Here is a 13,829-nt window from a genome sequence, read left to right on the forward strand (position 1 = left end):
TCAATGTTTTGAGACTGAGCATATTTACTTTAGCTGCATATGCTAGATTCAGACTTCTCTAGAAACTTTCCAGGAATTGTCTTGCCTTCTTGGAGACCAAGATTTTCAGCATCAGATTTCTTAATGGATTCGTGTTGGATGCTAGCAGAGCCAAGCGATGTGGCTGGCCACACCTTCCCACACCAAAATGCTGTGTCTGCTAGTTTGGCTACGTGGCCTTGCAGGCAGAGTTTATGACTGGCTATGTTACTCCTCAGCGATGCTTTACTGATGAGAAACCAGACCAAACAGGCCCCTCTCCTCTAATTCCCCATCCCTCCCATGTGTTTGTATTTCCATCTCTTCCCACCGTCTCTTCACACTGTCTCCTGCATCTGCACTCAAGCAGAGGGAGGGGAAATGGACTTGAAGAGCAGATGTTCACCTCATGGTCTTGTGGCTCCCTGGATACACTGTCTTCCATGGAAATGTTTCTCATGTCCCAGCTTTCATTGGCCAGGATGTGTGCGGACTAAGATTTGTACCTTGCTGCTGCTCTCCTCCCCTGATGTTTATAAAACCGGTTATACTGGAATTCCCCAAATGTGATGAGGGGAATATAGAAATACATTTCTGAGGATTAAAATTGTTATCTGGTCAATTTGACTGAAAAAGAAAACTGCCAGTGAGTTCAGGGATCTTTCAGTGAAATAATCATAGAATTAAGCCCAAAGAAGCAAAGACATTTTTGACCATTATCATCTCAGTAATCGTAAGAAATAAGTGCCAGCAGTAAAAATTAATCTTATTTTTTATGTGATAAGTAGTTAAATACAGTAATTGTCTTTGAACATCATTGAAACTGTACTCCAAGAAAGTGAGGACCAAGACTTAAAAAACCTTTGAATGCCCGTTAGTGCCTAGTAGAATGCCTAGGACAAATAGACCTCCATGAGTATATATTAAATTAATTAATGATTAGAACTTCTCATTTTAAATGTAAATGTTCAGTAATGTTAATTTGATGTTTATTCTTTTCAGATACAGATGAATATAGGCCTCCTGTTTGGAAATCTTACTGTAAGTATACAAATAACTTTGAATTGTGTGGGTTATAGTGCTTTATAAATAATACAAAAATATTAGGATCATTAGATAAGGAGTCATTCCATTTTATACCTATTATTGAAAATTAATTCACAGCAGCATTCCAGAATAGCATGAAGTAATTTGGGGGAAACAGGAGTGTTTCCACAAGGTCTGTATATGGTCTGTACGTGTGGAATGCATCTCATCCTTCTGAGCTTGCATGGGCTGTCCTGGAACTTGAGACTGCTTGTTGACAATGGCTGATAAAACTAATGCACGGAGAAGCTAGCTAAGAATTCAAGCAATTTAATTATTTATTCTCAGATCCTGATTCTTTATATGAAGAATCTATTAATGATGTTAAGTCAGGAGGCTATCTTGATAAAAAGAATGGGTAAAAAGCAGCAAAGAAAAGTAGTCTTCTTTTTTAGAAATTGTCTTTCCAAATATAAAGGGAGAGGCATTTGGATTCTGTATTGTTCTTTAAACTTTGCAGTAGAATACAGATTTCTTCAAAAGAGTCTAGGTTATTAGTCTTTTATTTTCTTTTTCTTGTTTCCTAGAGAATATTATTTCATCAAGAAAAAGATGTAGATTTTTAAAAAGTGGAAGTAAGGTTAAATATAAACAGAGTAGTTTTTAAAAAATTATTGATTGCACTATTGTAAAAGCCAGTACTGTAAGCTTTTGTTTGTTTCTATAGAGTTGAGTAAGCAGCCTAAGAAACCTGTATTTTAAATATAGATTATTAACATTTCAGAGATGTTGAATTACTCTAAATTTTAATATTGGTATGTTTCTGAAACTTGCTGACTGAAGGAGCAGCAGTTCAGATTCTTGTAGGTTTTATGTTCCCAGAACAACAGAAAGTTTTATTTTAATGGGTTGTTACTTTGGGCTAATTATAGTAAGCAAAATGTGAACAGTTTCTGAAAATATTGCCATAGATGCATTTTCCCCCACCCCCGCTGGTGCCTTTTGTTTCTGGAGAGTATAGTTCAAAAAATGTATAAAAATGTATAATATTCTTTAACCTCTTAAAAATTTTGTCTTATAATCTCATTGGCAGGAAGCCTGTTGAAAAATTTCTGCATTTTTTGGTTTTCAGTTTATCTTTGTTTCCTTTGCTCTGACTTGTGCCTTACACATTTTTTATGTTAAGAGCATTTATGAAGCCTCAGACCGTTACTGAATCATGGTGGTGATTTTGCTCCACCTAAGGAATATCGATTACTAAATGTAGTATATGCAGTGTTTTCTGTATCTTCATATGTCCTACCATGGCTACCATTTGTCTTTAAAAATGGCGTATTTTTTTTTTTTGGTGAGAATACTGCTACTGAGTTTTATGGTTTCTTTTAGTGACTTCAATGCCTGAGCTCCCCCCCCCCCCATCATTTTAATAGAAACAGGGAGGAAACTATTAGAATAGATTATCTGCTGACCATCAAATGAAAAAAACTTCATTCCACTTGAAGGAAATTTTATGATTAAACTGTGTTAAGCCCATGTGGAAAAGGCCATTTTAAAAATTGGTCATTTGAATTTTTCTTATAAAATTATGATGTCTTCCAAGAATTTGAATATGTACAAATTTTAAATAATAAGAAAACAGATAAAGATTGCATTTTAACACAGAAGTAATCGTTATGATGATTATACAGATTGTTCAATGTGTTTGTCAAAATTCTCATCCTAGAAAAAAATTATGATTTAGGTTGATTTTTTTAATTTGCTTTTTATTTGTTTTGTTTTTGCTACTATCAGACAATTTTACAGGTTTTATTCAGCCAACTGTAAATCATCTCCAGTAAGATATTTAATAGTATCTTAAGCTCATCTGCCCAGGCCTCTGTGTGTTTTAATAAGAAAAATTTTAAAGACTGACAAGCCCATGACATCCTTACTTCATTAACTGAGACTGGAATTTTAAGTAACTGGAGTTGTACGCCCTGGCCAGTACCCTTATTGAGCCATGACATTTTGTTTAATTCTGAGGTCAGACCTGCACATACCTTGTTTAGAGTTGATAATTGACAATAAATTCTATGACAGTATTTGGGACTGACTAACCATATGCATTCATCATTTCCTCTGTGATGTAAATTAAATTTTGTCATTAAAAATTTTTCAAAATGGTAATAAAATCTAAATGGATTGAGATTTTTAAAAAATGAGTTATATTAGTCCATGTTAGGAGGTAAAGGCAAAACAAAAACTACTCAAAATGTTTTGATTGTTAACTTCTAGTCTGTATTACATCTGTAAAACTAAAAGTGACAGTTAAATTTTAATGTTAAAAATTACAGCTTATTAAGGTGTTTTGTTTTGTTTTCTGTGTTTAGCATGGCGGGATCTCTATAGCTTTTCACAGTGAGATTCTATCAGAAACATTTTCACTGTGATTCTGTAAGGATCTTATTTTACCCATGCCTCTGTTCTTTTTCCCAGTTTTGGTTCAGTTAAGCTTGTGAAAATGTAATTTTAAAGCCTTACAAACACAAACAAATGAGAAAATAGAATTAGCAAGAAGTCTAAGTTGAGGACTCTCTTTAAATAAATAAAATTTTATTGCTTTTTGATAGATATTGCTTGAATTAAACCAGGGACCTAACATGTAGTAAGTGAGGCAAGTGAGCCAAGTGGGGACTGTGAGAAAAGAGCACGAACGCCCTGTCTGTAGGGAGTGGCCCATAATTAGCTCCCATATATTGTGGTCATTCACCTAAAATTCTTAAAGAGAAAGCTGGAATTCTCTTTTGCTTTTATTGTTGATGTTAAAGCTCTTAATTTTTAAATGTTAAAAAGAAATTTAAACCAAACACATGTGAGCTGATTTTGACCTCAAGTTACCAACTTGTGATCTTGGAGCTTGATTGAAAATGTATTGCCTGTAGATACTGAGAAATTCATTAATAAGTATAAGCATTGACAGTTCTAAGGTGGTTGCAAAATGGTAAGTACTTTAATCATATATCTTCTCACTTAATAATTTAGCTATTTTTGGTGAATCAGTCAATGATTGTGCAATTTAAATTTCATCTGAGTTTTAGTTTAAATTGCCAAAAATTCTAAATTTAGAAGGGCCTGAATTAGTCTTTATTACTTGTATAGTTTTTAAATGGCCCTTTTGATATGTGTTCCCTGAAATCATGTTATATTCGGTCATACAGTATCCAAATAAATAACTTATTTATTTAAAACGATTCTTAAGGATAGTCTAACCATAGGTAGCCAGTGAGGAGGCATTTGTCTAAAAACTGATTTTCTCCATGAATGTGACTATAACCTTTAAAACTAATAAAAATGAAGATTGACATTCTCATCTGACAATATTGTCACTTTTTTTTCATACTGGCTTATCTTTTAATGTTTGCTAACTGAATAGGTAAATATTTCTGATGATAACCAGATACTAAAGTATTTGTTCTTTGAATTAAAATCACTATTTTTACTTTGTCTAATAATTTCTAATGTCCTTCTTTACTACCATTCATTTCTTATAATTGAGTTTCCATAGGTTGCAGTACTTTCCAAAGCATTTTTTTAACAAAGGAAAACAACCAATCTCTTGAGAATTACTGGTCAAAACAGAAATGTGAACTGAATTTTCACATCTTAGAGTTATAGTTACCAATGTGGAGGAACGGGCTGAAGAATCCTCCCTTTTGTGCCGTCATGTTTTGGCTTCTCTCGGGAATGGCGAGTTATAAGTATCTCTGCCGATCCACGCGTGCTCTACTCTCAGGGCCAGGCAGATTTGGTTTCAGCACTCTCTCTGTTCCCTTCCCCACCTCAGAATTCCTCTCTTCATTTAATCTTTTTAACCCATAAAAATATATTCACAGGAATATTTTTGAAAAACTGACAGTAAAATATAGGTATCTAAAACTGTTTTAATGTGCTGTCTTTCTCAGGGATTTTTGCAACCAGGAAGAAATAGCAAAAGAATACATTTCTATCAGTAGAATTTCAAACATTACTAAAGGAGGAAGGGCTTTGTTTATTTTTTGACTTTTAAGCAGCAAAGTTGTATCTTCTCTGTGCCTTTTCAGTTATAGCCTTACCATAGTATTGTTTGGGTGAACTAACTCAAGATGCATTCTGGTGATCAAATAGTAAAGAATTTTTTGTATTAATATCACTCACCTACATATAATCATAACTAATCTTTATTGAGTGTTTATTTTGTGCCAAGGACTATTTTGTCTTTTACATATAGTAAGTTATTTAATCCTTTCAGTATTCTATGAAGTAGAAACTATTTTTATCCCCATTTTACAAATGAGGAAAATGGAAGCTCAGAATGCAGTGTTAGTGTCTGAGCCCAGTGTTCAGACAAACCCCAGATGGTCTGGTTCAGGAGTTCACATTCTTAGATGCAGTGCTCTATTGCCTTTACCTAGCAATACAGAACAGTGATATATGTCTATTTTCAGTATATGTGTTGTATGTATATCGATACACACACATACATATATATATATATAGTATAGCTATATATGTGCATATATATAGTTTAATTGTATGTATTTATATATGTTCCTGTGCTACATATGAATGAATACAATCAGAGGTGGAGCCTATATAATGATATCCAGTTAAAATCTGAGTTATTTATTATCTGACAATACCAGATGTCTGGGTAGTTTGATGTTACGGTGAAAACATGTATGTATTTAAATATAGCGTTAACTTAAATTCACTTATATGTGATTATGCATGTTGAAATAGAAAACAAATTCCCTCCTAGAGATAAATTTAGACATACATGAACATACTTTCTGTAATAACCACAAATTCTATTCATTTTTTCCCCATTTCCAATCAAAAAGCCAAAGAGTCTAGAAGGTATGGTATTGGTATAATTTTCACTGATCCATTTTTAAATAATCTAAAAATTATCCTCTCTTTGGCAAATTATTTCAGTGCCTGAATTTTTTTTCTTTTCGCTTTATTTGCCCACATTAAGTGGCAGTAACTTTGGCTTAGAAATTTTGTTTTACAGGGAGATTATCTTTGAAGATAGATGTTCACAATATAAATAGGGGAGAAAAACAGTGTATCTAGCCATTAAATTCTAATTTTTAGTTTCAAGTTTGACACTTAATAATGTATTTAAAAATATATAACCATTATTGGTTTGTATCAAAGAGAAGCTTTATGTAATATAGCCACAAAAAAACTGGGAAAATAAATGACCAGATTATGGAGAACAGAGCCAAGTATGCTGTACTGATTTGTTATAAGGTAGAAAAACAATTTTGTGGATTATGACTTTTCTACTTATGTTTGTTCCTGGGCTTTCACTAAATTTAGAGATTGGTTTGCTTTCTTTGCTTTGTTCATAAAAAATAGGACTGTACCACAGTTTTCTTGTGAACATAAAAATACAGTCAGTTTGTGATTCCTAATATACGCATTCAGAAGTTCTACATAAGAGAAACTGACATTTTTACTTTCTACCTTCTCGCAGTATATCAGCTACAACAGGAAGCCCCTCATCCTCGAAGAATAACCTGTACTAATGAGGTGGGTGTAATGAAACTATTACAATGAAATGTCTCTCAATTATTTGTTTCCCAAACTTTGACCTTCTTCAATGGCTTGGTTATTTGTGGGATTAACCGTTTATAGTAGTTGACATCGTAAAATTGTAACCTGAATGCATTTTCTTAACATTCTTCTCACTTGAAATAGCTGTCACTGTTTAGGTGGACTGTCTGGGAACACAGTATAGAATATGACAGTATAGATTTAAGTGATGGTAATCTTTTTCGTTCATACATTCTTCTTCCATTTTTTGTTTTATTCTTTGCTTTTTAAAACAAAGTTTGAAGGCATTATGGAAGTATCATTGGAGTAATTTTTCCATTAAAAAGATCTAAATCATGATGTAAGAAGTAAGCAAAGACATACAGTTCACCAGAAAAATAGGACATATGACAATATATAGGAAAAGATGCTCAGTTTCATTAATAATAAGAGAAATGCAAATTAAAATACATAGACCACCCTCACCTTTTGGACTGGCAGAAGTTCAGAAGCTTAGAGTATACGTAGTTGGTAAGCCTGTGAGGACACAGACACTTATATATTGCTCATGGGAATGTGTCATGCTGCAATCCTATGATAATTTTGTAATGTCTAATAAAATTATATCGCATTTTTGGCCCACTTGTCCAAGGTATGGGGATTTACCCTGATGAATTACCTGTACAAATATGGAGTAACATATGTTAAAGTTTTTCACTGTAGTACTATTTGTAGTAGAGTATTGGAAAAAACCCCTAAATGGCCTTTTTTAAAAATGGCATACACTCAATATCGTTCTAATGATTAGATTTGTAAATGTAGATATTGAAAGTATTTATAAGCCACTATTGCTCACAGTCTACTTATTTTGAGCAATATTCAATCAGGTTAAATCACTATAAAACAATCAAATAACCTGGAAATCCATTGTAAATTAAAATAAAGGATTAATTAGAATAAGGTAGAACTAACCTAAAAATGCTTTTTGGAGAACGATCATTACAGTCTTACAAGTTTTGGTTTGGAAAAATTGAAGGTGCTTGGGAATGGTGAACACTACCAATAAAGACGTACTGCAGAACCACTAGATGTTCAACCTCATATATTTAACTGAGGTTTTGGGACATTAAGCACTTGGTGGACACTGTGTTTTAAAGGGAAAATGCCAGCGAGATTCAATTACCACTGATACAAGAGAGCAAAATAGAAAAATTAATGAATAGGTAAGTTGATGGTTGTTTGAAATAAAAGTTATCTGTGGGCACTAATTATATTATAGAAATGGATCCATTGACTTTGTCTTTAAGAGTATTTTCCGACGACAGTCAGGAAAGGGAGAACTGACCTTGGTCATTTGCATGTACACATTCCGTTCCATTTTCTCCATCCATAGCATTGTATCACAGATCGTATATTCAGGGGCTGAGGGACTAAGCCGCACTCAAAAGGAACATGCATATAGAGACTAGCCATGTATGTGACCACCTCTTTTGGTCTAAGCCCTTAGTTCTGGTAGTAAACTCCATGCTCAACTGAATTTCTGTAGTATTCTTGAGACCAAGATGAATAGTACCTTATTTTAAAAACTGAATTATTCAACTGTTAAATCATAATTTATTAGAGGCAGAACTCTAAAACATAATATATCTAACAGTAAGAAGTAACATAATTTGACAGAAAATGAAATGGTAACTAATGCATTTTTTTCTAATTTCAGCAAATTTTGCCAGTTGCCATTGTGAATGCCAAAACAGAAGATTTTTTAAGGGCTATTATTAACAGAAAATTTTGAAATTTTAAATATAAATAATCCTTTTTAAAGCGGAATATGTCTAGGTCCACAACTAACTGTTTTAGGCATGGCTTAGAACCACGCAAATACTTAAAGGCGGGAAAATTCTTAATGATGCTGTTACGTGATGCAGTTGTAGCTTATGGTAAATTCTGAAGTTAGCACGGTAAAGTGAAAGTCTTACATAATCAGAATTACCTTGAAAATCCCTTATCACCTATAAAATGTGTACAACTCTGTGTCATCATAAATATGTATAAATATATAATTCAGTGAAATGCTGTACATAATAAATATAAAATTACTTATGCCATTTTTAATTATGTCAAAAGTGATTTTGTTATTTTATATCAAGCACCTGGTTGAATTAGGTTGTGTGTGTGTGTGTGTGTGTGTGTGTGTGTGTGTGTGGAGACAGACACAGGTATAAATTACATAAGTATTTGAGATAGATATATACTTAAATATAGATATCAAAATAGTTCCGTATCTTTAGTTGATTCATACCACTACATGTAAGTCAAACCAGTTTGGTATTTGGTCATCCTTAAACATGGAACCTTGAAATGGGAAAGTAGTTAGAACTTTTTAAACACATAAAACCATCTCTACTCTCTGTGACACATTTTTGGAGTTGCTGTTGCAGGGAGCTGGATCGATTTTTGAGAACAGCTCCTCATCTTTGTTAGAATTGTGGTGGTGTTTTTCTAGGCGATGTGGGTAAAGCTGTAGGCTTAGAAAGCACATTCAGGCTGCAGTGTGGAAGATGGACATTTTAGAGGCAAAATACTGGTTTGTCATATATGGCCTTTATTATGTTGAAGTATGTTCCTTGTATTCCCACTTTGCTTAGAGTTTTATTATAAATGGGTGCTGGATTTTATTAAATTCTCTCTGTACATCTGTACATCTGTTGATATTATTATCATGTGGTTTTTATCTTTCATTTTGTTTATGTAGTGTAACACATTTATTGATTTGTGGATATTGTACCAACTTTGCATTCCCAGAATAAATACCACTTGATCATGGTACACAATCTTTTTAATGTACTGTTGGATCTCCACCTCCTTCACCACCCCCAGTAAATGTTTCTTAAGTGAACCAGAAAATACTCTTTCAGTCTACCCCAGTACAGATATCTTAGAATCTTTTCTGCAGGGCCTTTCTTTATCTACATACAGCCAACATCCCTGCCATGAAAAGCTAGAGGAGATGAACTGTGCTGAGGGTACAGGTTGGTGGGAGAACAAAAGGGGGCAGGATTATATTGAGATACTAACAGAAGGGGGAATGTGGAGTATCAGGAAAAAGATGAGAGAGAAAGTCACAATATCTTATGACAAATGGTGGTATTACGTTTCTAGATGTCTTATTTTATTTTTGGATAAAGTGATGTAAATATTTTTTTCAGATTTATAAAATCCTAGAAATGAAAGATAATTTAGTCCAACTCTTTTTATAGACAAAGTGTTTTATAAGTAAGTGACCAGTCCAAATGGCACCATTAATCGACTGGTAGAACTGGAAATCCAGACTCTGATTTTTCTTTTTCTTAGTATATGCTTTAGTTTGTCACATACACAAAATGTTGAATAATGTTCTGAACATTTGAATTATCACAAATATCTTTTTTTCTTTCTCAATAGGTAGAAAACAGACCAAAGTATTATGGAAGAGAGTAAGTATGGATTATCAGAAAACATTTTATAGACTGGCGTATGTAAAAGAGACAGGTAAATGGACGCTTTTAGTAAAAATGAAGGAGGTATTCAAGTTTGGATGACTGAAATTATTTTCTGATTACAAATGTAATTATTCCAGTTGGTAAAAACCAGAAAATAAAGATAAGTGTAGAGAAGAAAATAGCATGGGGAAATGTATGCAATAATGTTAAAATAAAGATACAAGCTATACAAATAAATAAATAGTCCTAGATGTATATGAGGGGAAAAATATATATATACACACACACATATATCTGTGTGTACATGTATATATTAAGCATATAGATATATGTACACATGTGTGTTGGAGTATGGGTGGGTTAGTCTGTATTTATACTTTTTGTTTTGTTATTTTTCCAAATTTTCTGTAAGTAAATTCATGCTACCCAGAAATAACTAATGTAAACAGTTTGAAGTATTACCTTCTAAAGATCTATTTTTTGAACTGTTTTTACAAATTAGAGATATACTTATTTTTGTAGCCTTATTTTTTCACTTACTATTAATAATGAACATTTTTATATTTTATGAAAAATGTTATAATCACTTTTAAAGTCCTTAATTTTTCTGACTATTAGAAAAAGGAAATATAGCCGTTTGGGGAAAAGTATAAAAATCACCTATAATCTCATCATTCCCCAAATAAAATAATTTGTTTTTCAAGACTTAATATATCAGATAATGTATATAGCAAATATTTAAAAATTATTTAAAATTCTGTTTAAGTTTTCAATACTCTTGTGAAGAGAACACGACACTTTCGAGTTTGGGGATGCCACTGGTGTTCTTTATGGTTATACCATAATTGATTCATTTGTCTGCTTTTGGCATTTAGGTTGCATTTAAACACTGCAGTCATGTGCTGCATAGTGATGTTTCAGTCAGTGACAGATCACATACACAAAGTGGTATACCATATAGCCTAGGTGTGTAGTAGGCTATTCTGTCTAGGTTTGTGTAAGTGCACTCTAAGATGAAATCGCCTAATGATGCAGCTTTCAGAATGCATCCCGTCATTAAGCAGTGCATGACTGTACTATTAAAGGCCACAACATAAGAAACATCTTACTGCATAGAGCTTTTTTATGGGTTGGAAATTTTTTTATTTTTTTTTTTATGGGTTGGAAATTTTGGGTCAACTGTTATGAATAGTTTTAAGATTTTTAAAATACCTTTGTCAATTTTTGTTACAAAATTTGCTTTTTTGAATGGCATTCTTCTTTAAATTGAGTTTTTTAAAACAGATATTAAATTTTACTAACTTTATTAATTGATGGCAGGTAAACTTAATATATCGATAGGCTAATCTAATGGTAGGGGATAGGTTATCATCATCTTGCTCCAGCAGAGTCGGGGTGGACCTGGTTCTGAAAGACTGAGGAATTTGTGAAGATTAGAAATTCCAGGCCATTGCTAAGCCTAGCTGTTCTAATTGTCATGATTTGAACATACCTACCATGAACAGTCTTAACTTAAATTGAGACTGACTATTTCCCTGAGGAAAAACTCCCCAAAAGTTGTCGCTTGCACCCTAGTAAGGTTTCTAAATTATTAAGGTACCATTTCAGGGTCTTTTAATAATAATATTCCAAATTTAAGAGACTATTGTTTTATTTTACCAGTAAAAGCAGCAAAGGTTCACTAGAGCAATCACTCCATTCTATTATTTTTGAGTTACTAAAAGGACATCGTGTTATGTGTAAGTTCTCTGTAAATTGTAAGTCCCCATACAAATGTAAGGTAGTTTTATATTTTTAATATTAATCATCAGTCACCACTGACATACCTTTTCTTTTTCAGTGTTTTAGGCCTGAGTGTTACAGAAGAATCTACTGTGTTTGTGTTGAGTGTTTTCCTCCCTCCTTTTTTCTTCTTTAATCAAAAATGGGTTTTAGCAGGGAGTGAAAGCAAGTGTTACGGTTCACTGCTTGCCTTGAGTGCCCAGTGATGCAGATTATGCACATTATTGGACAATCATGCCAATTAAGGGCAACCCAGGGTCCTGGAAAAGTGCCAACATAGACTGTGAGCCAAAATTTTGGAGCAATGTTATTAGTATGAAGAAAGGAAATGGGACACATTTCTGTATATTTTTCAGCATGTCCATATGGTCAGACCAGCTACATAAGAAGGGCATTGTCCTCTCGAGAGGCGGTTGGTCTTCCTTTTGATGGATGTGAATTTTGATTTTGTGATTGTTAAATGGATTGGGTAGTGACTTTGGTGCAGTTTTTATCACCACAGAGAAGCTGGCCAGGGGCCCAGGCCTGGAAAAACACTAGCATAGTTAAACTTAACTGCTCCCTTTGATTATATGGGAGCACTGTCTAGAAAACAACAGGAAAGGTGGGGTTTGTTTTGTCTTGTTTTATTGAAAAAGGTGGAAGGCGTGCAGTTTCTGAATTGACTTCGTTTCTCAGGTTTCATGGCATGATCTCCCGAGAAGCAGCGGACCAGCTCCTAAGTGTGGCTGAGGGGAGCTATCTCATCCGGGAGAGCCAGCGTCAGCCAGGGACCTACACTTTGGCTCTAAGGTTGGTCATGGACCTGTAATTATAACTATGCTTCATTTAAAGCCCTCTTCATAGAGGGCTTTAAATTTTAAAAGCATCCAGTATGTAATTGAATTGGTTCTTGTTTTCTTGGGACCTAATTACCATTTTAATAGCTTCGAGACCCTTAAAAAATTCCTCATGAATGGTAGCACTCCCTGATTAAGAATTGAAGAACTCTTAGAGCATTTTTATCGTAGCTGCTTTCTTGTATTTCATCCTGTGTTCTTTCCCATCTGTCCTGCTGTGTCAGCTCCCATCTATTTCTTGAATGAGAAAGAGAACTGAGAGAAAAGATCTTTGTAGCTCATAAAATTAAAGCCAGTGTCATTTCTCTTTGGTTGGCTTTTGGTTGAAGCAGTTTTTCTTGGGAGCTCTCAGCTTTTTCCTATCAGCGGAACTTTGCCTAGTGTTTTGGCTGTTCTTAACTTACAGTACTGTGCCCAGAAACAGATATTTTCATTAGCCCTGCAATAATAACAGAACAGTGATGTGTTTATCCTTTGGGCTTACCTGATGACAGGCCTCTAACCTCATTTAATCTTCACAACTCTAGGATCTGTGGACTGTTTCCTTCTCCACTTTACAGATAAGGAAACAGAAGCAGTAGAGGTTGAGTGACTTGGCCAAGGTTATACATTTAATAATTCGTGTAGCTGGTATTTGAACCCAGACACTCTGGCTTCAGAGCCTGTGCTCTTCTTAATCAGTCTACATTGCTGCCTCTCCAGAGGCCTGGAATAATTATCCGTTGTCTTTGTCCATCTCTTCATTTGTTCATCCATTCTTTGGAAAAGCCTTAAAAATAGAAACTTCCCAAGAAAGAGGTCAAAGAAATGTTTCTTTTTTTGGCCACAAAGAGTAGAAAGGTGAGGTGGTTGTTCAGGACTCTAATATGACCCTGTCTAACTTCTTCACTCACTGATGCCTATGTGAGTGAGCAGGGACTGCTCTCAGTCCCACCTGCCAGATTTAATATTCATCTTTCTGAGAGAAAGAATAATATAATTCAGTCTTATTTCATACCGAATGCCAAATTAATTGCATACTTGGAAAACAGCTTTTTATAGGATTTCATGGAAATTTGCTTTTTATGGCAAATTATGAAGTACAAGTCCCCCTTTAATTATTTAACTGGGTTGTTTTTCAGGTTTA

The 13,829-nt window shown here is 33.9% G+C and overlaps 1 protein-coding gene across 8 annotated transcripts in view; it reads left to right on the plus strand.

The window, feature by feature from the left end:
* The window catches only part of CHN1 (chimerin 1), a 125,524-nt gene that overhangs the window by 36,008 nt on the left and 75,687 nt on the right, over positions 1–13,829 (plus strand). For 7 of the 8 annotated variants that reach the window (XM_081143285.1, XM_081143286.1, XM_081143282.1 and 4 more), the window contains 4 exons: positions 1,021–1,059; positions 6,545–6,600; positions 10,045–10,076; positions 12,543–12,656. In XM_081143285.1, the coding sequence (XP_080999411.1) occupies positions 12,553–12,656 (104 nt within the window). In that variant the 5' untranslated portion in view covers positions 1,021–1,059; positions 6,545–6,600; positions 10,045–10,076; positions 12,543–12,552. Of the gene's footprint in view, positions 1–1,020; positions 1,060–6,544; positions 6,601–10,044; positions 10,077–12,542; positions 12,657–13,829 lie in introns of those variants that run through there. The other variant, XM_081143288.1, reaches the window with a different exon arrangement.

Source organism: Miniopterus schreibersii (assembly GCF_964146895.1).
Source record: "Miniopterus schreibersii genome assembly, chromosome: 7".
NCBI lineage: Eukaryota > Metazoa > Chordata > Mammalia > Chiroptera > Miniopteridae > Miniopterus > Miniopterus schreibersii.